The sequence below is a fragment of the Podarcis liolepis genome, assembly GCF_965112155.1.
Source record: "Podarcis liolepis genome assembly, chromosome: 4".
NCBI lineage: Eukaryota > Metazoa > Chordata > Lepidosauria > Squamata > Lacertidae > Podarcis > Podarcis liolepis.
Genome location: NC_139558.1, coordinates 13386306 through 13404638, shown reverse-complemented (window position 1 = coordinate 13404638; position 18333 = coordinate 13386306). Strand labels below are relative to the sequence as shown.

Here is an 18333-nt window from a genome sequence, read left to right as displayed (position 1 = left end):
ATTTGGAGAGGCTTGTTCATTCAGCCGGTAGCTTGCATGTTATCCTGGCCAAGTTACAAGCATCACAAACTCCCTCAGCTCAAGGTCTAGGGATGTGAGGGGGAGAGTGTCTGAAGCAAACCTTTAATTTATCTTTAGAGACCACTGTCACGTGTGAAGCCGGAAAAGCATCTAGATCAAGGGAAGTAATAGTGCCACTGTATTCTGCTCTGGTCAGACCTCACCTGGAGTACTGTGTCCAGTTCTGGGCACCACAGTTCAAGAAGGACACTGACAAACTGGAACGTGTCCAGAGGAGGGCAACCAAAATGGTCAAAGGCCTGGAAACAATGCCTTATGAGGAACGGCTAAGGGAGCTGGGCATGTTTAGCCTGGAGAAGAGGAGGTTAAGGGGTGATATGATAGCCATGTTCAAATATATAAAAGGATGTCACATAGAGGAGGGAGAAAGGTTGTTTTCTGCTGCTCCCGAGAAGCAGACACAGAGCAATGGATCCAAACTACAAGAAAGAAGATTCCACCTAAACATTAGGAAGAACTTCCTGACAGTAAGAGCTGTTTGACAGTGGAATTTGCTGCCAAGGAGTGTGGTGGAGTCTCCTACTTTGGAGGTCTTTAAGCAGAGGCTTGACAACCATATGTCAGGAGTGCTCTGATGGTGTTTCCTGCTTGGCAGGGGGTTGGACTCGATGGCCCTTGTGGTCTCTTCCAACTCTAGGATTCTATGATTCTATGATTCTATGAAAATCATGTATGAGTTTGATGCCTGCTTTTTATGCAAGTGGTGCTCACGTAGGACACAACGCGGAAGAGAAATGAAATGGGCGTGGGCTGTCGGACCACCTCTGGCATTTATTTCCTTGTCTAAATTCATGAAGCCATTTGCAAATATCAAACGCCCACTTCCTCCCTTTAAATTTCCTTCTCTGTTTCTGAAACATCAGAGAGGAAGGAGATATCTCTTTACGAGAAAGGTCTCCAACTTTATTTTCAAATTACAAATTCAGTTCTAGATGGTACACTGCTATGCTTTACAAAAAATAAGGTAAGGCCATTTCTGTTTAAAGAAATAATATTTGTCCAAAATTGCATATTTTTACAAAAAATTAAAGGCCTTTATTGTACCAGACACACCCATGATGCAATTTTGAGAACTCTATAAAGATATCAATAGACATCGCATTGTGCAGCCTCCTGCTGAGAAGCAAGGCAGTAATGCTTTGTAAGGAACTAAGGCTTTGGTTAACCTTGGCTCTGGCAGACCTCATTAAAATAGCAGCCTGTCAGTTTCAAGTTTTAAAATATCAGGCCTGTCAGTTTTCTATTCGGTAGAACAATCTACAATTTTATTTGGGGTGTAATGTTTTGTGTGCAGCCAGGGAAACGCTTAATTCTGCAGAATATTGGCCAATGCTGCCATCTAGAGTACTTTATGGTTCTGGGTCTATGAAAGAAGGAGATGAGCCGACTGTTCTTTAAGAAAGTAGCAAAAACAACTCCTCAGACTCAGCACAATGAAATGAAAGGCTGGCAGGTTTGCTTACGTATTATAAAAATCAATTAAATAGCCTAGGTCTTCTTACTGAAGCTCAAATGCTGTTTTTCTGACATGTGGAAAGTCATTTCTTCCACCGTTCCAGTTGTCTGGCTTTCTACCAGAAAGGTGTGCTTTCTGCATGAAATACTGAGGAGGAATTCCTAGGATTCTGGAACATATTCTTGTTGGTGGGCCTCCCTATTGCTCCATGTGAACTGAGCAAGACCTTGAAAACCACACAAACTTGAAGGTGCATATTTCAGTAGCAGAGGGTAAGCCTCAAAGGAAATTGCCCACCATTGCTGATCATCTAACTGAGTGACTCCTGATAAGCTTCTAGGTCTTGTTATTAGGTCTTCTTCTTACTTCAGTTTATCCTTCAAATATAAGCCTACTTTGACAAAGCCACTTCCAAACTGGCAAGGAGGTGGGGTTGAGAATGAGGGAATCCTCGGGTGCATCAGCTCCCTGCCTAGCCAATCAGCTGGTCAGGGAGGCGTGGCCTGGGCTATTTATGCCCGGCGTGCCCGAGGACCGCCCTCTCTTCGCCTCTCCAGCTGATCAGGTTTCCCACCCTGCCCGCCCCTTAGTTTACTCTTCTGACCTTGCTATGGACTTCGGTTGGTCACCGTCAAGGGGCCTGGTAGGAATTTTTTCCACTTGGCGAATTGGCACCTGCCATTTGGTTTTTCGCCTATCTCGTAGCAAATCATAACAACTTCCCGGCATTGGGGGTTAGGCGTTGGTAGGGGTATTGTTATGCAAATGAGGGGGGAAGGAAGTGCCATCACCTTCCCCCAAAGCAAAGGGTAGTCTGGTAAAGGATTCCGGGGGGCGTTGCCCTGTCCGAAGCCTATGGAGGTGTGGGCCTAAGGCACGCCCCTGAGCGGTGACCCCAGGGGAGATCCTAGTTGATGTACATCAGCAGGACTCCCCCTATTGGTGGTTAACCCTTACTAGTCTTCATGCAATCGGGCTGAAGCCGGTTAGCTGATAGGATCAATGCCTAAGCCAATACCGCTCAATTCCTGCAATCAATAAAGTTGTGGCCATTTTTTTGCCCATTAACCTTATATACCGTGTCCTGTGTCTTTATTTCTCAAGGGGGGAGGGGGACTTGCCACGCAATTTGAATTACAAGCGCTTTTCACCAACATTCACTTTTGGATGGATATTCACAAAGTCACATGCATAGGGAAGGCACAAGGGCAATTTAAATGTTATGTAGAAATGGCCTTAAGGTAAATTGAGAGCATAATCCTTTACATGCCTGCTCAGAAATAAATCTGGTTGAGTTTAGTGAAGCTACTCCCAGATAAGTGGGCATAGGATTGCAGTCCCATGTGGTTTGCACCTTGTTTCAGTCTATATAGAAATTATCTTTCTATCCTTAATAGTCTCCACTATCAAGAATAATATTTGCTATTTTGTAATTCTTGAAAAGAAAAAAATATGCACATGTGCACAAACACACGCACACAGTCTGAGTCTATTCATCTTTTCTTATCTCTTTTTAACCAAATGTCCTTCTTTTGTCTTTTTTGATCAGGTAATTGACATTAAAGAAAAACTGAAGCTTTCCAAAAAGTTCTGGTCAACTTTACCATACAGTATCTGCAAAGAAGAAAGAGTGACAGCAGGCCTGTCCAATGAGGAGGACTGCTGGAATGGGCACACCAAAGCTAAGTAAGGGGGGGAGACCAAAAATATATATTAATATTTGCATCTGAAACTTCCATGGAACCATGCACCGTTCACTTTGTGAAGCGTTGTTTTGCAATAATGTGTTGAAGGTACACACACAGAAACATACCCTCCAACATTTCTCAAGTGGAAATAGGGACATCCTATTCCACCTCAGGGAGCTTCTCCTATGTTTGATCTCCTGCACACATAGATGTCAAATACACATCTACACCTGTCATCTTCAGCCAATTACAACCTCTCAGCTGATCCTACCTCACAGGGTTGTTGTAAAGTAGAACTGTGAGAGGGAAGGGATCGTGTACAACACCTTCAACACATAAATGGAATGGAATACAATTGTAGCTGTAAGCTGCCTTGAGTCCCTGTCAGGGGAAAAGGCAGGATATAACACTAACAACAACAACAACAACAACAACAACAACAACAACAACAACAACAAATATATTTATACCCCGCTGTCATGGGCTCAGGAGCAGAGGCACAGGGGAGAGAGGAGATGGAGAGCGAATGGGAAGAATCTGAGGGCAGCGGAGGGGAGAATGACAGTGACCCGAGAGATTCCATGAGCCTCTCCAGCGAATCAGAAGATTCCCAGAAGGGGGCGCCGGTGGTCAGGGCAAGGGGGGTCCCAGGGGGGACGCACCAGAAGCAAGGGGCCAGCCGGGACTCCCAAAGCAGCAGCTGGAGATCAGGACCAGCTTCCCCACCAGAGCGTAGCGGGGGGGAAGGTTCCCATGTGTCAGGGCCAGCGTCTCCTCCAGCAGGGAGAGGAAATGAGTCAGGGATGAGCGGGGGAATGGAGGGGAGGTCAGATCCAGCTAGCCTCCCCGAAGGGGAGAGCAGTGACAGGAGCAGTGTAACGGTCAGGAGGAAGGTGACCGGCTGGGGGGGCGCGCCAAGTTCAAATGTACAGGCGCGCGGGACAGCAGAAAACCCGGATTGGGAACCAGGTCCTAAAGCCCGCCGGAAGCAGGGAGAAGACTCAGGGGACTCAGCGTCAGAAGAGTCTAGGAAGGGGGAGACCCCAACTGACAGGCGGACCCAGAGGAGGAAAGAGCAGAGGAAGAGGTGGAGCAAGGCTAGAGTCTTAAACTGGTGTCTGGGGGGAGGAGACTCAGACGGAGCTTCAGCGGTCTAGAGTTTCAGACGTAGAGCTGCACGCTGCGGCTGTGAAAACGAAAATGAACTTCAATAAAGACTTTTGTATATAACAACGGAGTGGCGTTGGTCCTTTGTGAGCTGGGACCTAGGGCAGCTCTGACACCCGCCCTTCCTGGTTCAGAAAACCGAGCTCAGGGTAGCTAATAACGAATTCAAAACACTTAATTGTAATACAACATAGAAGCAGCATAAAATACAGTATAAAAGCATGAATAACAATAAAATTCAAAGATCAATTTGGGGGAAATCCATCCAATAAGCATTAGATAGTCCCCAGGGCTAGCTGGCTGAATTAGTTCTACTTGGGCCAGCGAGGAGGCCAGGGGAGAATTAGCTGTGGGGTCTCAGAGCGTGTGATCTTCATAAAAGGGGAGGGGGAGGGAAGAGAGGGGAAATAAAAGATCATACTCACATACCAGAGAGTAAATCCAATTGAACTCAGTGGAACTTAGTTCTGAGTAAAAATGCTTAGGATTGCAATGTAAGGCTGCACAGTTTTTACCCAGTTACCTGGGAGTAAGCTCCATTGAATACAGTAGGATGTACTTATGAGTAGACAATGTAAGGCTCAATTTGCAACAAAGGAATTAAGAAGTTTTTCAGAACTATATCTGGAAACCAGAGGCTAGGCACACTAGTACGCTTACCAAGCTACAAATCCCAGGATTCATTCTTAAACAGGCATGACAAACTGATATCAAACTAATTTCCATTTATGGTAGACATGCCTTAAAATAGGCCTCTTATATCACTGAGCAGGGGAAACCTCTAGCCCTTTCCTAACTTAAGTTTTAGGGCAAAGGAAGCTATGTGACTGTGAAGAAGTCATCATGTCAAGATTACTTGTGATTATTAAAATCACTCCTTTCTCTACAACTGCCACTATTAATTAAGAAGAGGCCAGGCAGAGTTAATTCTAGGCCATCAATTAGCAAATAACACAGAGAAGGATTGATCTTTCTAGCCCTTTATTTGAAAGGCAGCCAGGAATGCCTCATTATCAGAGATGTAATTTTATCAGGCCATATACGACCAGGGAGCTGGGAGTGTGAAACAGCTCTTATAATGTGAATGGAACCCTAATGAACAAGTGACAATGCAATCATAGCTTTTTCTGAGCTTTTTGCTCTTTTCAGAAATACAGAGCACGATGGCCTCTGTCACTATCGGTACTCAGAAAAAGAAATGAGCAAAAACAACATTCCTAAAAAGACATGTATGTAAAAAAATAAAAGGGAGAGAGATGTTTCGACCACAACACGTTATCACAGATTGATGCAACTTTACAAAACACGTTTCATCAAAATTAAAAGTCTTTGAAATAAACAAAAAAAAGTGAGACACTATTTCTGTATAATTGGGTCAATTATGTGTGGATTTTGTGAAACCTATCCAATTAAAAAGAAAGCAGGTGCATATTAATTTAAAAATATCCCACACCTCTTTATACCATTCCTCCATTTTATATTTTGCTTGCCCCTTCCAATTCCTAGCTCTATTAATTCATGCAGCTGTCGATAAATTTGTGAGCAAGTCCTTCATAGCCTGCGAAACTACTACCCCATCATAAATTAATAATAATGCTACCTCTGGACTTTCGGTCAGCTTTAAATTAACATGTGCCATTAAGGCAAGGCGGGGAATATGTAGAAGAAATGATTTCAAGGAGATATGGAAGGTGTTTCTAGAATTTGTACTGTTAAACAGAAAGGGGTCGAAACATCGCAAGAGGTCATGAAATTGTGGGAGGTTGGATAGTTAGAATGGAATGGTCTCGGTGGTGGGGTGCACATGTTTATTTTTTTATGATTATTGCTTTGTCAAAATAAAATGAAAATAAAAGAAAACAAATACCAAAAAACTAAATAATAATAATAATAATGTCCCTTTTTATTATTATTTATGCCTCTGAGATGGGGTGACTTCCTTGCTCCTCCAGCATCATGTGTTGAACTTGCACATCTTCCTGGCCAAAGCCTAAGCATGTAGACTTCTCTAAGTGCATGAACTTGATCACTCAGGGATCCAGCTCCCATAGAGGTCTATACACATAGGCTTCCCCCCAGAAACACCCATGTTTAACATGCAGATGTTGAGGAGTGGGGCAAGAAACCCATCCAGCCTTTGAGGTCGGACGCAGGAGTGCAGTTTTGCACCGCCTTTGACCTTAACATGATCAATACATAGACAGAAGGTATCTGACCTATCCATCAGTTCAGTGGAGATGAGATTTAATGCAGACTTTCAGTACAGTGGTGCCTCGCAAGACGAAAAGAATCCGTTCCGCGAGTCTCTTCGTCTTGTGGTTTTTTTGTCTTGCGAAGCAAGCCCATTAGCGACTTAGCGGATTAGCGCTATTAGCGGCTTAGTGGGCTTAGCGGATCAGCTGATAAGCGGCTTAGTGTCTTAGCGGATCAGCTGTTAAGCGGCTTAGCGGATCAGCTGTTAAGCGGCTTAGCGGCTTAGGATCAGGTGATAAGCAGCTTAGCGGCTTGGGAAATAGGGGGGGAGGAAAAAACCCCGCAGGAACTCGCAAGACATTTTCGTCTTGCGAAGCAAGCCCATAGGAAATTCATTTTGCGAAGCACCTCCAAAACAGAAAACCCTTTCGTCTAGCGGGTTTTCCATCTTGCGAGGCATTCGTCTTGCAGGGCACCACTGTATATAGGTTGCAATCCTATCTTCTTCCTTCTTTGGCGATCACTCGTAGCCGAGTCAGATTGTCTTCCATAAACACAGTTTTAACAGTGAATCCGCAAGTGACTGTGGAGGCCAATTCTGGATCCACACGTCCTTCCACAGTGGGGACATAGCTTTCCAGGCAGGAGTTGATCACAGTGAGGGTTTGCCAAATGTGTCTTCCTCTTAGCACATTTCTCCCTTTCGTTCTGACTTCGAGCAACTTCAAAGCCCATGACACCTTTAGTAAAGTGTTTACCAGTTGTCGGTGTCTATACTACATTTTCTTCTATTTGCCTTGAGAGAGTCTTTAAAACTCTTTTGTTGACCACCAGCATTATACTTTCCATTTTGAAGTTTGAAATAGAGTAGTTGCTTTGGAAGACAATAATCAGGCATCTGCACAACATGACCAGTCGTTTGCTATCCTATATGCCTCTGCTGGCAGTGATGAGCCCCACAAGTGCATCAGCCACCACTGTGCGAAGCCAACAGGCAGCCTGTGCTGTGCTAGGAGGCAGATGTCCTTGAAACAGGGCATTTGGGGCTGCTACACTCTTGCCAGACCCAACTTTGTGCCCACTCTATGGGACTGATCCCCACCCCCAATCTTGAGGGACTGGGCCCCACCAGACCTCCCCAAGATGGCGGAGGGCCTTGCACACACAACCAGCACCCCCCCCCCCTTGTTACACGGAACTTGGTGCCTCTGCCAGTTTGGATTTCTCTGCCCATTAGTTTCATTTAATTCCCATTGAAATCATCAAGGGTTGAGTCATGGCTAACTGTGTTCGGTGGAGCTTATTTCTTAGTCTGTGGCTCTGTGTGTGTTTAGAGCACATTCCCTGCTCAAAGAATACTAGGAACTGTAGTTTTTTCAGGGGGTTCAGGGAATTGTAGTTCTGCGAGGGGTCGGCTACAATTCTCAGGATTCTTTTGGGGAGGTGCTTTCAATGTATAATGTGTGCAGTATTTAGGATTGTAGCCTTAGTTTAAATCCGATCCGTAGCTTTTAGTTCATAATATTGACAGTGAAGGGAATTAAAATGAGATTATTATTCTTTATCTAAAAGCACTTCCTCTGAGGCACAGATGCAGATGGTTTGTGCCAGTTTCCCTGTGCTTCTCACATAACATTTTCTACACTTTCAGGCATTCACTTCTGTCACGGCATGTTAATAATATTAACAGAGTTTACATTAAACCCTGTCAAAATATTATACAGTTCCTTCTTTAATGCAGATACATATTTTTTGAAAATCCTTTTCTTTCCTATCTCCCTACCTAAAAAAAACCCCCTGCATTAACCACAATACATTTCTTAATTGCTACTAAGCAAAGTGCTTTCCTAAATGTGTAGACCAGCACAGTATATCATGATCATCATCATCATCATCATCATATAATACATGTAAAGCCTGACTGACTGGGACTCACGGCTTATTCAGTTTCAAATGGTGGGTTTACTGGTGAGCTAAAGTGACCATTCTGAAAAACAGGTTGCCTGTTTCTTTAAAAAAGAAAAACTTTTAAAAGATTAATGGGATTGAGTGAGTGGTCATGGAGGCATGTTCGCAGCAAATGCTGCATATACATTGGAATGACAAATTGAACTTTCTGGCTTTTTGTGTCAGGGACTAGTGAAATTTCTTGGTCATGGCATATCATTCTGATGCCGTTCTTCATTCTGATGCACAGATACCTCCCAGAGATCATGAATGATGGGCTCACCAACCAGATCAACAATCCTGAGGTTGACGTCGACATCACCAGGCCCGACACCTACATAAGGCAGCAGATCATGGCCCTGAGAGTCATGACGAACAAACTCAAGAACGCATACAATGGGAACGATGTGAATTTTCAGGATACAAGTAAGATCTTGCATCATTCAACTTCTCTTAATCGGGTCCCTTACAACAGCAGTGCTTAATGGGGTAGAAAAGTATTCTTCAAGGATGTTCTTAGTCGAAACCACTGGCTGAGATGCTGCAATGTCCACTGTGATCCATTTATACATTCTTTTTGGATGAAAACTTCCTTGGGACCAGGAAACTGCCTTGACCCATCTCAGTGCTGTTTACATGCTAGCTCTCTGAGGTCTCATGGGGAGAGGTCTGTCCTTCCTGGCCTCCAGAGATCTTCCAAGATATTGTTGGCCCATAACTTCCATCATCCATGACAGTTGGCCTTAAAAATAATAATAATAATAATTTTATTATTTGTGCCCCTATTTGAACCCATAAACCAAAATCTGCTTGTTCGTGTGTTTTATTTATCCACTTGGGGACCTTGGTCATGGGACCTTGGCACGCAATTATTTATCTCCTTGACATATGATGGGACGCCATTCCACAGGGCGAGCGCCACTACCAAAAAGGCCCTCTGCCTGGTTCCCTGTAACCTCACTTCTCGCAGTGAGGGAACCACCAGAAGGTCCTCGGAGCTGGACCTCAATGTCTGGGCTGAACAATGGGGGTCGAGACATTCCTTCGAGATAAACAATTATATGGCTTTTCGTAGACATCTGAAGGCAGCCCTGTTTCAGGAAGCTTTTAATGTTTGATGTTTTGGTGTGTTCCTTTATATTTTGTTGGAAGCTGCCCAGAGTGGCTGGGGTAACCTAGTCAGATGCACGGGGTATAAGAAATAAATGGTGGTGATGATGATGACGATGAAGATGACGATGATGACATTCTCCCTCTCCCCTCCACTCCCACAGGTGAAGAGACCAGTGGCTCGGGAAGTGGAAGCGGTTGCACGGATGACATTTGTCCCACAGAGTTTGAATTCATCACCACAGACGCACCCCTCGTTGATTCAGACAGAAGGGAAGTGGACTCTTCTTCAGCCAGTCAGCCCAGTTGGTCAGCACTCACGTGGTTTGTCATCTGCCTGGCTCTCCTACTGCAAAAACAGTGCAGATAATCCTGGCTCTGGTCAGCGATGACTGCCTTTTAGCTTTCGGAAAATAAAAACAAAAACAGTCAACTTTCTCTTTTTCTTATGCTCTTGGGCAACGGACCATGCCACAAATACTTACAGTTTTCTACTAGAAGAGAGCGGCACTGCAACCTGCTCCCCTTTGTGCATTTCCAAAGAGCACCAGGTGCCAGAGTGACCTTTCCCTGTTTCCTTCAGATAGCTGTGATGAAGACGCTGTCCGCTCCTCAGCAAGATCTCTTTTTCTCACGTTTTTATTACAGGAGACTTTTCAGAGCTTCATTTGCTTTTATGCTGCAGGAAGAAAAAGGGGGGAGGCGGGAAAGGGTTAAGGGTACAAAGTGTGGGTTTTCCATTACAAAGAAAAAAGAGAAGAGAAACAAAATAAAGAATGTCCGTCCGTCCCCCACCCAAAAAAAAAATCAAGCTAAGTCCAAGGCCCCCCAAAATAGCAAAATGTGACTTCAAACATATACATTAAAAAAACCAAGGAGTGCTTCTGTATCGCACTTAAGATCACCGAAATGATCTTTACTATTGAGGGAGTATCTTTTATATTTTGTATTATTTGTACTCCATTGGCCATAAATAGAAGACTTGCCAAGAGGTCCAAGACAAAAGCAGGAATAAGTCTACTAATCAAGGAACATCATTCGTCTCAGAATATTCACGTTGTTTAGCACACTTCTGATTTGAATTCTAACACTCTTTGTCCTAGCTGGTTTTACCCTTTAGCCATGGTATGTAATTGAAAAAGGCACCCACTAAGTTGCCCATCACCATCTGGTTTGTAGCAAAGTCTTAACAACGCTTGAAAAGTTTTAACTCGAGGGTTTTGACATAAAAACTAATCTCTTGCGATAGAATCTCTCCTTTTTCTTTAGCTGCAGGTTTGGCATCAAGTAGAAATTCCTGCAACTGTATTCATTACCTTAACCAAATGGCAGTTTTCAAAGGAACTGATAACAGTAATTGGATCAATATGTTAGTTTTGCATAGAAACGGCATCCTTCGTATCTATTAGTTTCTGTATCAGAAGGGAACTCTGTTGCTAAAACGTCGACACAAGTATATATATATATATATATATATATAGTACTGACATGGAAAATTTCTTTCACTTTTTTAGTCTTAGTATGATCATCTATTTTTATATATATGAATATTATATATATATATATAAATCACAGATTTTAACTTCTTAATTACAAGCTCAGGGTTGACACATCTTTGTATGGGGGGGGAAATGTTTTGTCAACCTGCTTTTATTTTTGTTGTTCTGCTTAGGAAGAGTCGTCTTTTCATAACTGGCAAGTGCAAGAATCAGAAAGGGAACTTTTCTGCATTTTCATTGGTCCATTTCTTTACAGAGTTGCAGAGGGGTGTCTCTCTCTCCCTCTTCTGTGTCTGTGCATCTGCGCGAGCACGTGCAACGTGGACATGGAAATGCAGTGTGACTTTGTGGTGGCAATTTGTACTCTTGTGTGCTTCCTTCAAAAGTCAGTTTGACTGCCTCCATGGTGATAGCAGCCCCAGGATGAGTCTGGGTAGCAGGATCTGATGTAAAAGAAAGTGTTCGAGCCCAAGGTTTTGATCCTGCTCACATGCCCATAAATATTATGCTCCTTTGCTACACTGCTATCGGCGATCCTATTGATAATGTCTGAAAAGCCTCTGTGTGTGGTATCACACCTGTGTACCAGGAATGGAGAGGCTAAGATGGATCTTTAGCATGTTGCAAGGTGAGATGTCAAAGGCACTGGGTGCAAATGGAAGCAGCAGGGGCTAGGATATCGGCATAAATTCTCACCCCCTTGCCATGCTAGGCATAGTGTAAAGGTAGCATGGCAAAGGAGGGGGGAGATTTCTGCAGATGTCCTAGCCATGCCCCATTCTCAGAGGGGCCTAATGATAAACATGAGTGAGCAGGCCCAAACCGGATCCTTGCTACCTTCCATGTCTTCACAGAAATCCAAGTGAGTTCAAAAGGGCTTACTCCCGTGTAAATAGGTATAGGATTACAGCCTCATTGAAAAGGGAGTCGTTACAAATAGATGGCCCAGTTTGGATTGCTATTCTAACAGAGAGAGAGCACAAAGTGGAACACTTTCAAGGAAGCTGCTCACGTTGCTGTTGAAGCTTTGACCATATGAATTGTACATGTTTCAAAATAATCATCTCCTCATCTCATTATAATTAGCTATCGATTTAGTAATGAAAGTAGTAGGCGCACAGCACAAATGTATAAAGTATACTTAAGCACTTTTACACTCCCCTTTCCCCCTAAAATGAGCATATATGCAGCTAATGATTAAATGCTACGTCCCGTAGGTAAACAAAAGGCAGAGGTTTTGATTCTCAAAAAGAGGTTTATTCTGGGTTTATTATTATTATTATTATTTAAAATGTTATACCCCCCAACCCTGTCAACCCCCATTCGCAGTTACATGGTGGTAGTGGTGGTTGCTTAAGTAAAGGCACCTTTTGACTGTACATCAGCCGTTGAATCTTTCTTGGACTGAACATTTTTATAGGTTACACACAAACTCAGAATTTCTAGTTGAGAATATGGATATAATGGACTGCCTTGTTTGTGATTAGGCCAATGGTCCATTTACTATCTGCTCTGACTGGCAGGCTGCAGCTCTGTCTCAGGCAGAGACTACTTAAGGGATTTTTAACTGAGCATGTAAGTGGTTGAACTTAGGGCCTTATACGCACCTATCCTGTCCCACTGAGCAATGGACCTTCCCTTCACCTGCCTAAGGTGTTAAGAAAAAGGATGCAGTAAACACCATAAGCTGATTCCTCACAAGTAACTTCATCTACCTATGAATGCTAAACCATCTTCTTTGTCACAGAGAGAGCCAGCAGTTGATCACCCTACAACTAATTGTATCCCATTTATTTTTAAGTTTATTGATTTATGTTTACCATCTTGATTTATGTTTACCATCTTGTAGCTCACCCTTATTATCCTTGGGGACGCGGGTGGTGCTGTGGTCTAAACCACTGAGCCTCTTGGGCTTGCCAATCGGAAAAATCCCTGCGACGAAGTGAGCTCCCGTTGCTCTGTCCCAGCTCCTGCCAACCTAGCAGTTCAAAAGCACGCCAGTGCACATAGATAAATAGGTACCCCTGCGGCGGGAAGGCAAATGACATTTCTGTGCGCTCTGGGTTTCGTTGCACCAGAAACGGTTGAGTCATGCTGGCCACATGACCCGGAAAGCTGTCTGTGGACCAGGCTCCCTTGGCCTGAAAACAAGATGAGCGCCGCAACCCCATAGTCACCTTTGATTGGACTTAACCATCCAAGGGTCCTTTACCCTTACCTTTTTTATTATCCTTGGACACTTCAGTACACTTATCCAGCATGTTCCAGCATGCCAGGATTCTTCTTGGGCCTTTGCCAATGTAATGAGATATTGATAAAACAGAGTCCAGTTTCACTTTCATCTAATTATGCTATAGGTAAATATAATATAACCCAATGTATCCTCGTTCAGATTCTCTTCTATTCCACATTACAACTCTTTGGCACAGTTGAGACAAGTGGCAAGAGAAATGGTAGAGCCCTGTTTTTTAAAAAACAAAAACAAAAAACATAGTCCACTCTGTCATATGATTTGCCTTCTTCTAAAATGGTTTCCTCTTCACAGGCATTTCTTAGGAAAGCGTTGTGGGGCTGCCCTCCACTCCGTTGCCCCTTACTGCAGACTCAGTCTGCTTCTGGGCAATTGGACAGTCTTGCCTTGATACTAGAACTGTACGGCAACTTCTGCCGTGTGGACCAATCTCATTCCACTGATGTCTGTAGGAAGGAACCACATGGGCCAAAGATGGCTGCTGCGGTTACTTTTTCCCTACCAGCTGATACACAAAGGTGCCACTTCACTGGCCTGTCACAGATGCTTCCTTTCTACAAACATTAACAGAGCCATGTGAGATCCAGTCGCATTGAAATGGCGCTCACACAGCACTGCATTAACATACGACTTGGTCTGAGTATTCCTAGCGATGGTAGTAACCCAGTTGCATATTCGGTGTCGCAAGAGAACAAATGGTGATGAAATGAGGAGCCATAATGCAGCCATAATGAGTTTCTCAAGAGAGGGCAATTTTTATCCGGATTCAGGATGGCATCCATTCATGAAGATGCCATGTGCTATGCAATAGTAATGGTTCTACTTCCCCATCCTGAGATTGGCATTGGCTGAGGATGCCAGGTAACATGGAAATAAGGTAACATTGCCTCCATCCATCACGTTTTGGTCGCTGTTCATTGATTAGCATGTGAGTTAAATCAGGGATGAATTTGTCCGGTCATAGTTCTCTGTTTATTTCTCCACAGTAGATATGGTGATCGCTTTGTGCGAGATGTGCACATAATTCTCCAATATTCCCTAAAGCTTGAATTGTCTCTTTTTTTCACACCTCAGATTGTCTTGGAATGTGAAGGAGCTATTAAATCTACAGAGCGTGTTGGATTTTGGAGTTAGGAAATAAAAATTTAAAAACCTGGTGCTTCTAAATGCAAGTTTCTATATCATTTGAAGTGCCTCTCTTTACACTTTCTTTGCTTATAATAACTATTTGTCTACAGGAAATGTGGAATTATTTCAGTGCCATAATTCAAACGGTTCTCTTCTGTTTATGGTGAGATACAGCGAACAAAGCTTAAGTTGTTTTCACAACGAGGTCGCGTTAATAATCATGCAATGGCTGGGGCAGCGTATTTGAAATCCCATAGAATATCATAATGTTTTTTTATTAATGCAGCATCATAATTAAATTGGATGTGGAAATTACATGGTTATGGTTGCAGATAATTGTATGGTAGTTGTCCTAACCATCCATACCAACTAGAAACAGAACGCTTCCCAAGGATTTTGCTAAATTTTGTTTGGGAGGAAAACCCTATTCATTAGTTCCACTTGCAATGCAGATATAATTTCCCCCTCCTTTTCCCCCTTAGGTGTTGTTTCTGCTACAGTTCCACAAACTAGGTGGCCCATCTATGAGGCTTTAGTGCCGCCGCCGCCACCTTGGTAAATACCAGCGTAACTTTTGATGAGGAACTGCACATATGTAATATGAAATTGTGGAGGGAGGGAGCAGCAGACCCTGTACTATGGCCCTCCCTGCCTCCCCAGGTCTCATAGTATTTAATATGGTAAGGTCCTCCAATTTGGTGCTTTTCCCATAACCTTCTCAGGATTCTAGTTTCTAATGTTCTCACTTTGACGGAGCACATGGAAGATTTAATAATAATAATAATAATAATAATAATAATAATAATAATAATAATAATAATATCTTTATTGTCATTGCCCCCTTCGGGGACAACGAAATTACTTGACTGCTCCATAAAAACACTAATTAAACAATACAGTATAATACAGCAAGGGAGATTAGATGACTTTCAAAGTCCGGGCTTCCCATTCAGGGCCGAGATCGCTCTGGAGAAGAAGCTGTTCTTAAGACAGCTCGTTCTTGTCTTCATCGTCCTGTATCTCCGTCCCGACGGCAAGAGCTCGAAGAGACAGTGACCAGGATGCGATGGATCTTTTACTATGTCCAGTGCCTTCCTATGGCACCTTGTGGCATAAATCTGCTCTAAGGTGGAGAGTGGGCAGCCAACAATGCTCTCTGCTGCCTTAACAACCCTGCACAACCTCATCCTGTCCTGGGTAGTACAGCTTCCGTACCACACACATAAGCCATAAGTGAGCATGCTCTCAATGGCACAGTGATAGAAGGCAAGCAGCAGTTTCTGCGGAAGATGGTTTTTCCTTAGTATTCTCAAAAAGTACAGTCTCTGCTGCGCCTTCTTCACAAGCCCCCTTGTGTTGACACTCCAGGACAGATCCTCTTGTAATTCAATGCCCAAAAATCTGAACGTTGTTACCCTCTCCACACAGACCCCATCAATCAAAAGTGGCTGGACGTTGCTCTTCTGTCTCCTGAAGTCCACCACAAGCTCCTTTGTCTTCCTTGTATTTATGAGCAAGTTGTTAGCTCTGCACCACTCTGTCAGCCGCTCCACCTCATCTTAAGAGAATAAGATCCTTGCTGGATCAAACCAAAAGCCTATCTAGCCCAGCATCCTCTTTCTGACTGTCGCCAATCAGGTGCCGATGGGAAGATGGCAAGAATGACACATGAAGCTCCCCTGGAGCTCCCTGGAGCTGCATATTCAATGGTGAAGGTAAATAAATGGGACCTGATCAATGGCTGGAACAGAGAGCCCTGGTTGCTCTGACTTTTGCACACACAAAAAGGGCAGTAGGACATAATGATAATAACAATAATCATAAATGAACGATAAAGTGCTTAAAATGGGGGGGTATGGGGTTCTAAGGGACGCGGGTGGCACCGTTGGTTAAACCACAGAGCCTAGGGCTTGCCGATCAGAAGGTTGGTGGTTCGAATCCCCGCAATGGGGTGAGCTCCCATTGCTCGGTCCCTGCTCCTGCCAACCTAGCAGTTCAAAAGCACGAAGTGCAAGTAGATAAATAGGTACCGCTCCGGCGGGAAGGTAAATGGCATTTCCGTGTGCTGCTCTGGTTCACCAGAAGCAGCTTACTCATGCTGGCCACATGACCCGGAAGCTGTACGCCAGCTCCCTTGGCCAGTAAAGCAAGATGAGCACCACAACCCCAGAGTCGGCCACAACTGGACCTAATGGTCAGGGGTCCCTTTACCTTTATCTATGGGATTCTACAATTAATCATTGTAAAAACCAACCCCCTAAGGGGAATATTTTTCATGCCATTTCCAAATGAGAGTTTATTACTGTGATAGCGTAGGTGCCAGGTATTCAGTGCACATGGTTTCTCCCAAAGAATCCTGGGAATTGTAGTTTGTTGAGTGCTAAGAATTATGCAGAGACAGGAGTGCCTGGCGTGCTCTGGTCCATGAGGTCACGAATAGTTGGACACGACTAAATGACTAAATAACAACAAGAAGAATTATGCATCTGCTAGGGGTAAGCTACAGTTCCCAGCATTCTTTGGGGGAAGCAATATGCTTTAGATGTATGGTGTAAGCAGTGCTTTTTTCTTTAAAAAAATAAAGTGTTAGGGGTACTCTCATTTTGACTCAAGAAAATCACCATTTTATAGTTCAAATCGAGGAAAATAAATACAGTAAATGGACAAAAGTACAAAGATTCACAAAATGTTTAGGGTTATGTGTACCCCTGCATACCCTCAGAAAAAAATCACTGGGTTTAAGTCCCATTCATCCCAATGGCAGCCAAATCCACCTGATTTGTGTATCAGGAAAGCCAAGAAGCCGAAGTGTGGTGTGTTGTGAGTGATTCGTCCATTGTGCTCAGAATATTTTTTTTCAGCTGATTTAAAATGACAGTGGTCAGCTTCTGAATACTGCGGCAGCTGCCACAGAATCAGCTGCACATATTCAGCCTGCTCCTGAGCCTTTCTAGATTCCACGAGCTCCAGCTACAGGAAGACTGCGCAATTGCAGGAAGACCTGTTTCTGCAGGCAGTGGTTTCCTTTTTCCAGTGATTGGTGGAATGGGAGTGTGACAAGAATACTGATCGCAGGAGCAGCAAGAAATGTCACCGCATTTGACAGAAAATGTTCCTGTGACTTGGAAATGGTTTCTCCTGTGTTTCATGTGGCACTATGATATCTGATGATTTTCCAGGTTTTTGTAGCACTTCAAGGTCTCTGAAACAAGCTACCAGAAGCAAGAGCAACACGGGTGTAATGGACATAAATTCACTTTGTTTTGCTTGTTTTTAAAGTTCACTTGCCTTAAGAGTGAAGTTGACTAAGCCAGAAACTGCCCGTGAACTACCTTAAACAATTCCAGCGTTCCTTTTCCTTATATGGGCAGGGGAAGCTGGTGCAACTGGGAAAGCGGAACAAATAATGAACCTCCATATTCCATTTGTATTGTTGTAAAGCTAGCAAGGAGAAATCAGAATAGTGTCCCAGTAGCAGAGAGGGGAAAGATGCTTTTGTTACACCACAGAAATAATCACCTGTACGGTACACAAATTTAACTGACACCTGTATTTGGCCCTGGAACAAATAGTGGCTGATGGTGAAAATTCACAGGGTTCGAGTGAATAACAGCCGTATGCTCTTTTTAAACAATGTTTTCACATTCCATACTCTGTTCTCCTCGTAAGCATTGCACCATTGAAGAAAATAAAGTTTGGAAAGCTTCCTGCTAGAAAAGGAGTGGAAATGCATTTTTTTCAGAGCACATGGAAGGATAATTCTGGCAAGCACCCCATATATTTTGAAAGTAATCCATGCCTCTGACATTTGCA

The 18333-nt window shown here is 43.6% G+C and overlaps 1 protein-coding gene across 2 annotated transcripts in view; it reads left to right on the top strand.

The window, feature by feature from the left end:
- Positions 1-14559, top strand: part of GPC6 (glypican 6) — a 784275-nt gene extending 769716 nt beyond the window's left edge. For both annotated transcript variants that reach the window (XM_083501238.1, XM_083501237.1), the window contains 3 exons: positions 3087-3223; positions 8783-8958; positions 9807-14559. In XM_083501238.1, coding sequence (XP_083357364.1) covers positions 3087-3223; positions 8783-8958; positions 9807-10012 — 519 coding nt within the window. In that variant the 3' untranslated portion in view covers positions 10013-14559. The remainder of the gene's footprint in view (positions 1-3086; positions 3224-8782; positions 8959-9806) is intronic.
- Positions 14560-18333: the final 3774 nt, after the last annotated feature.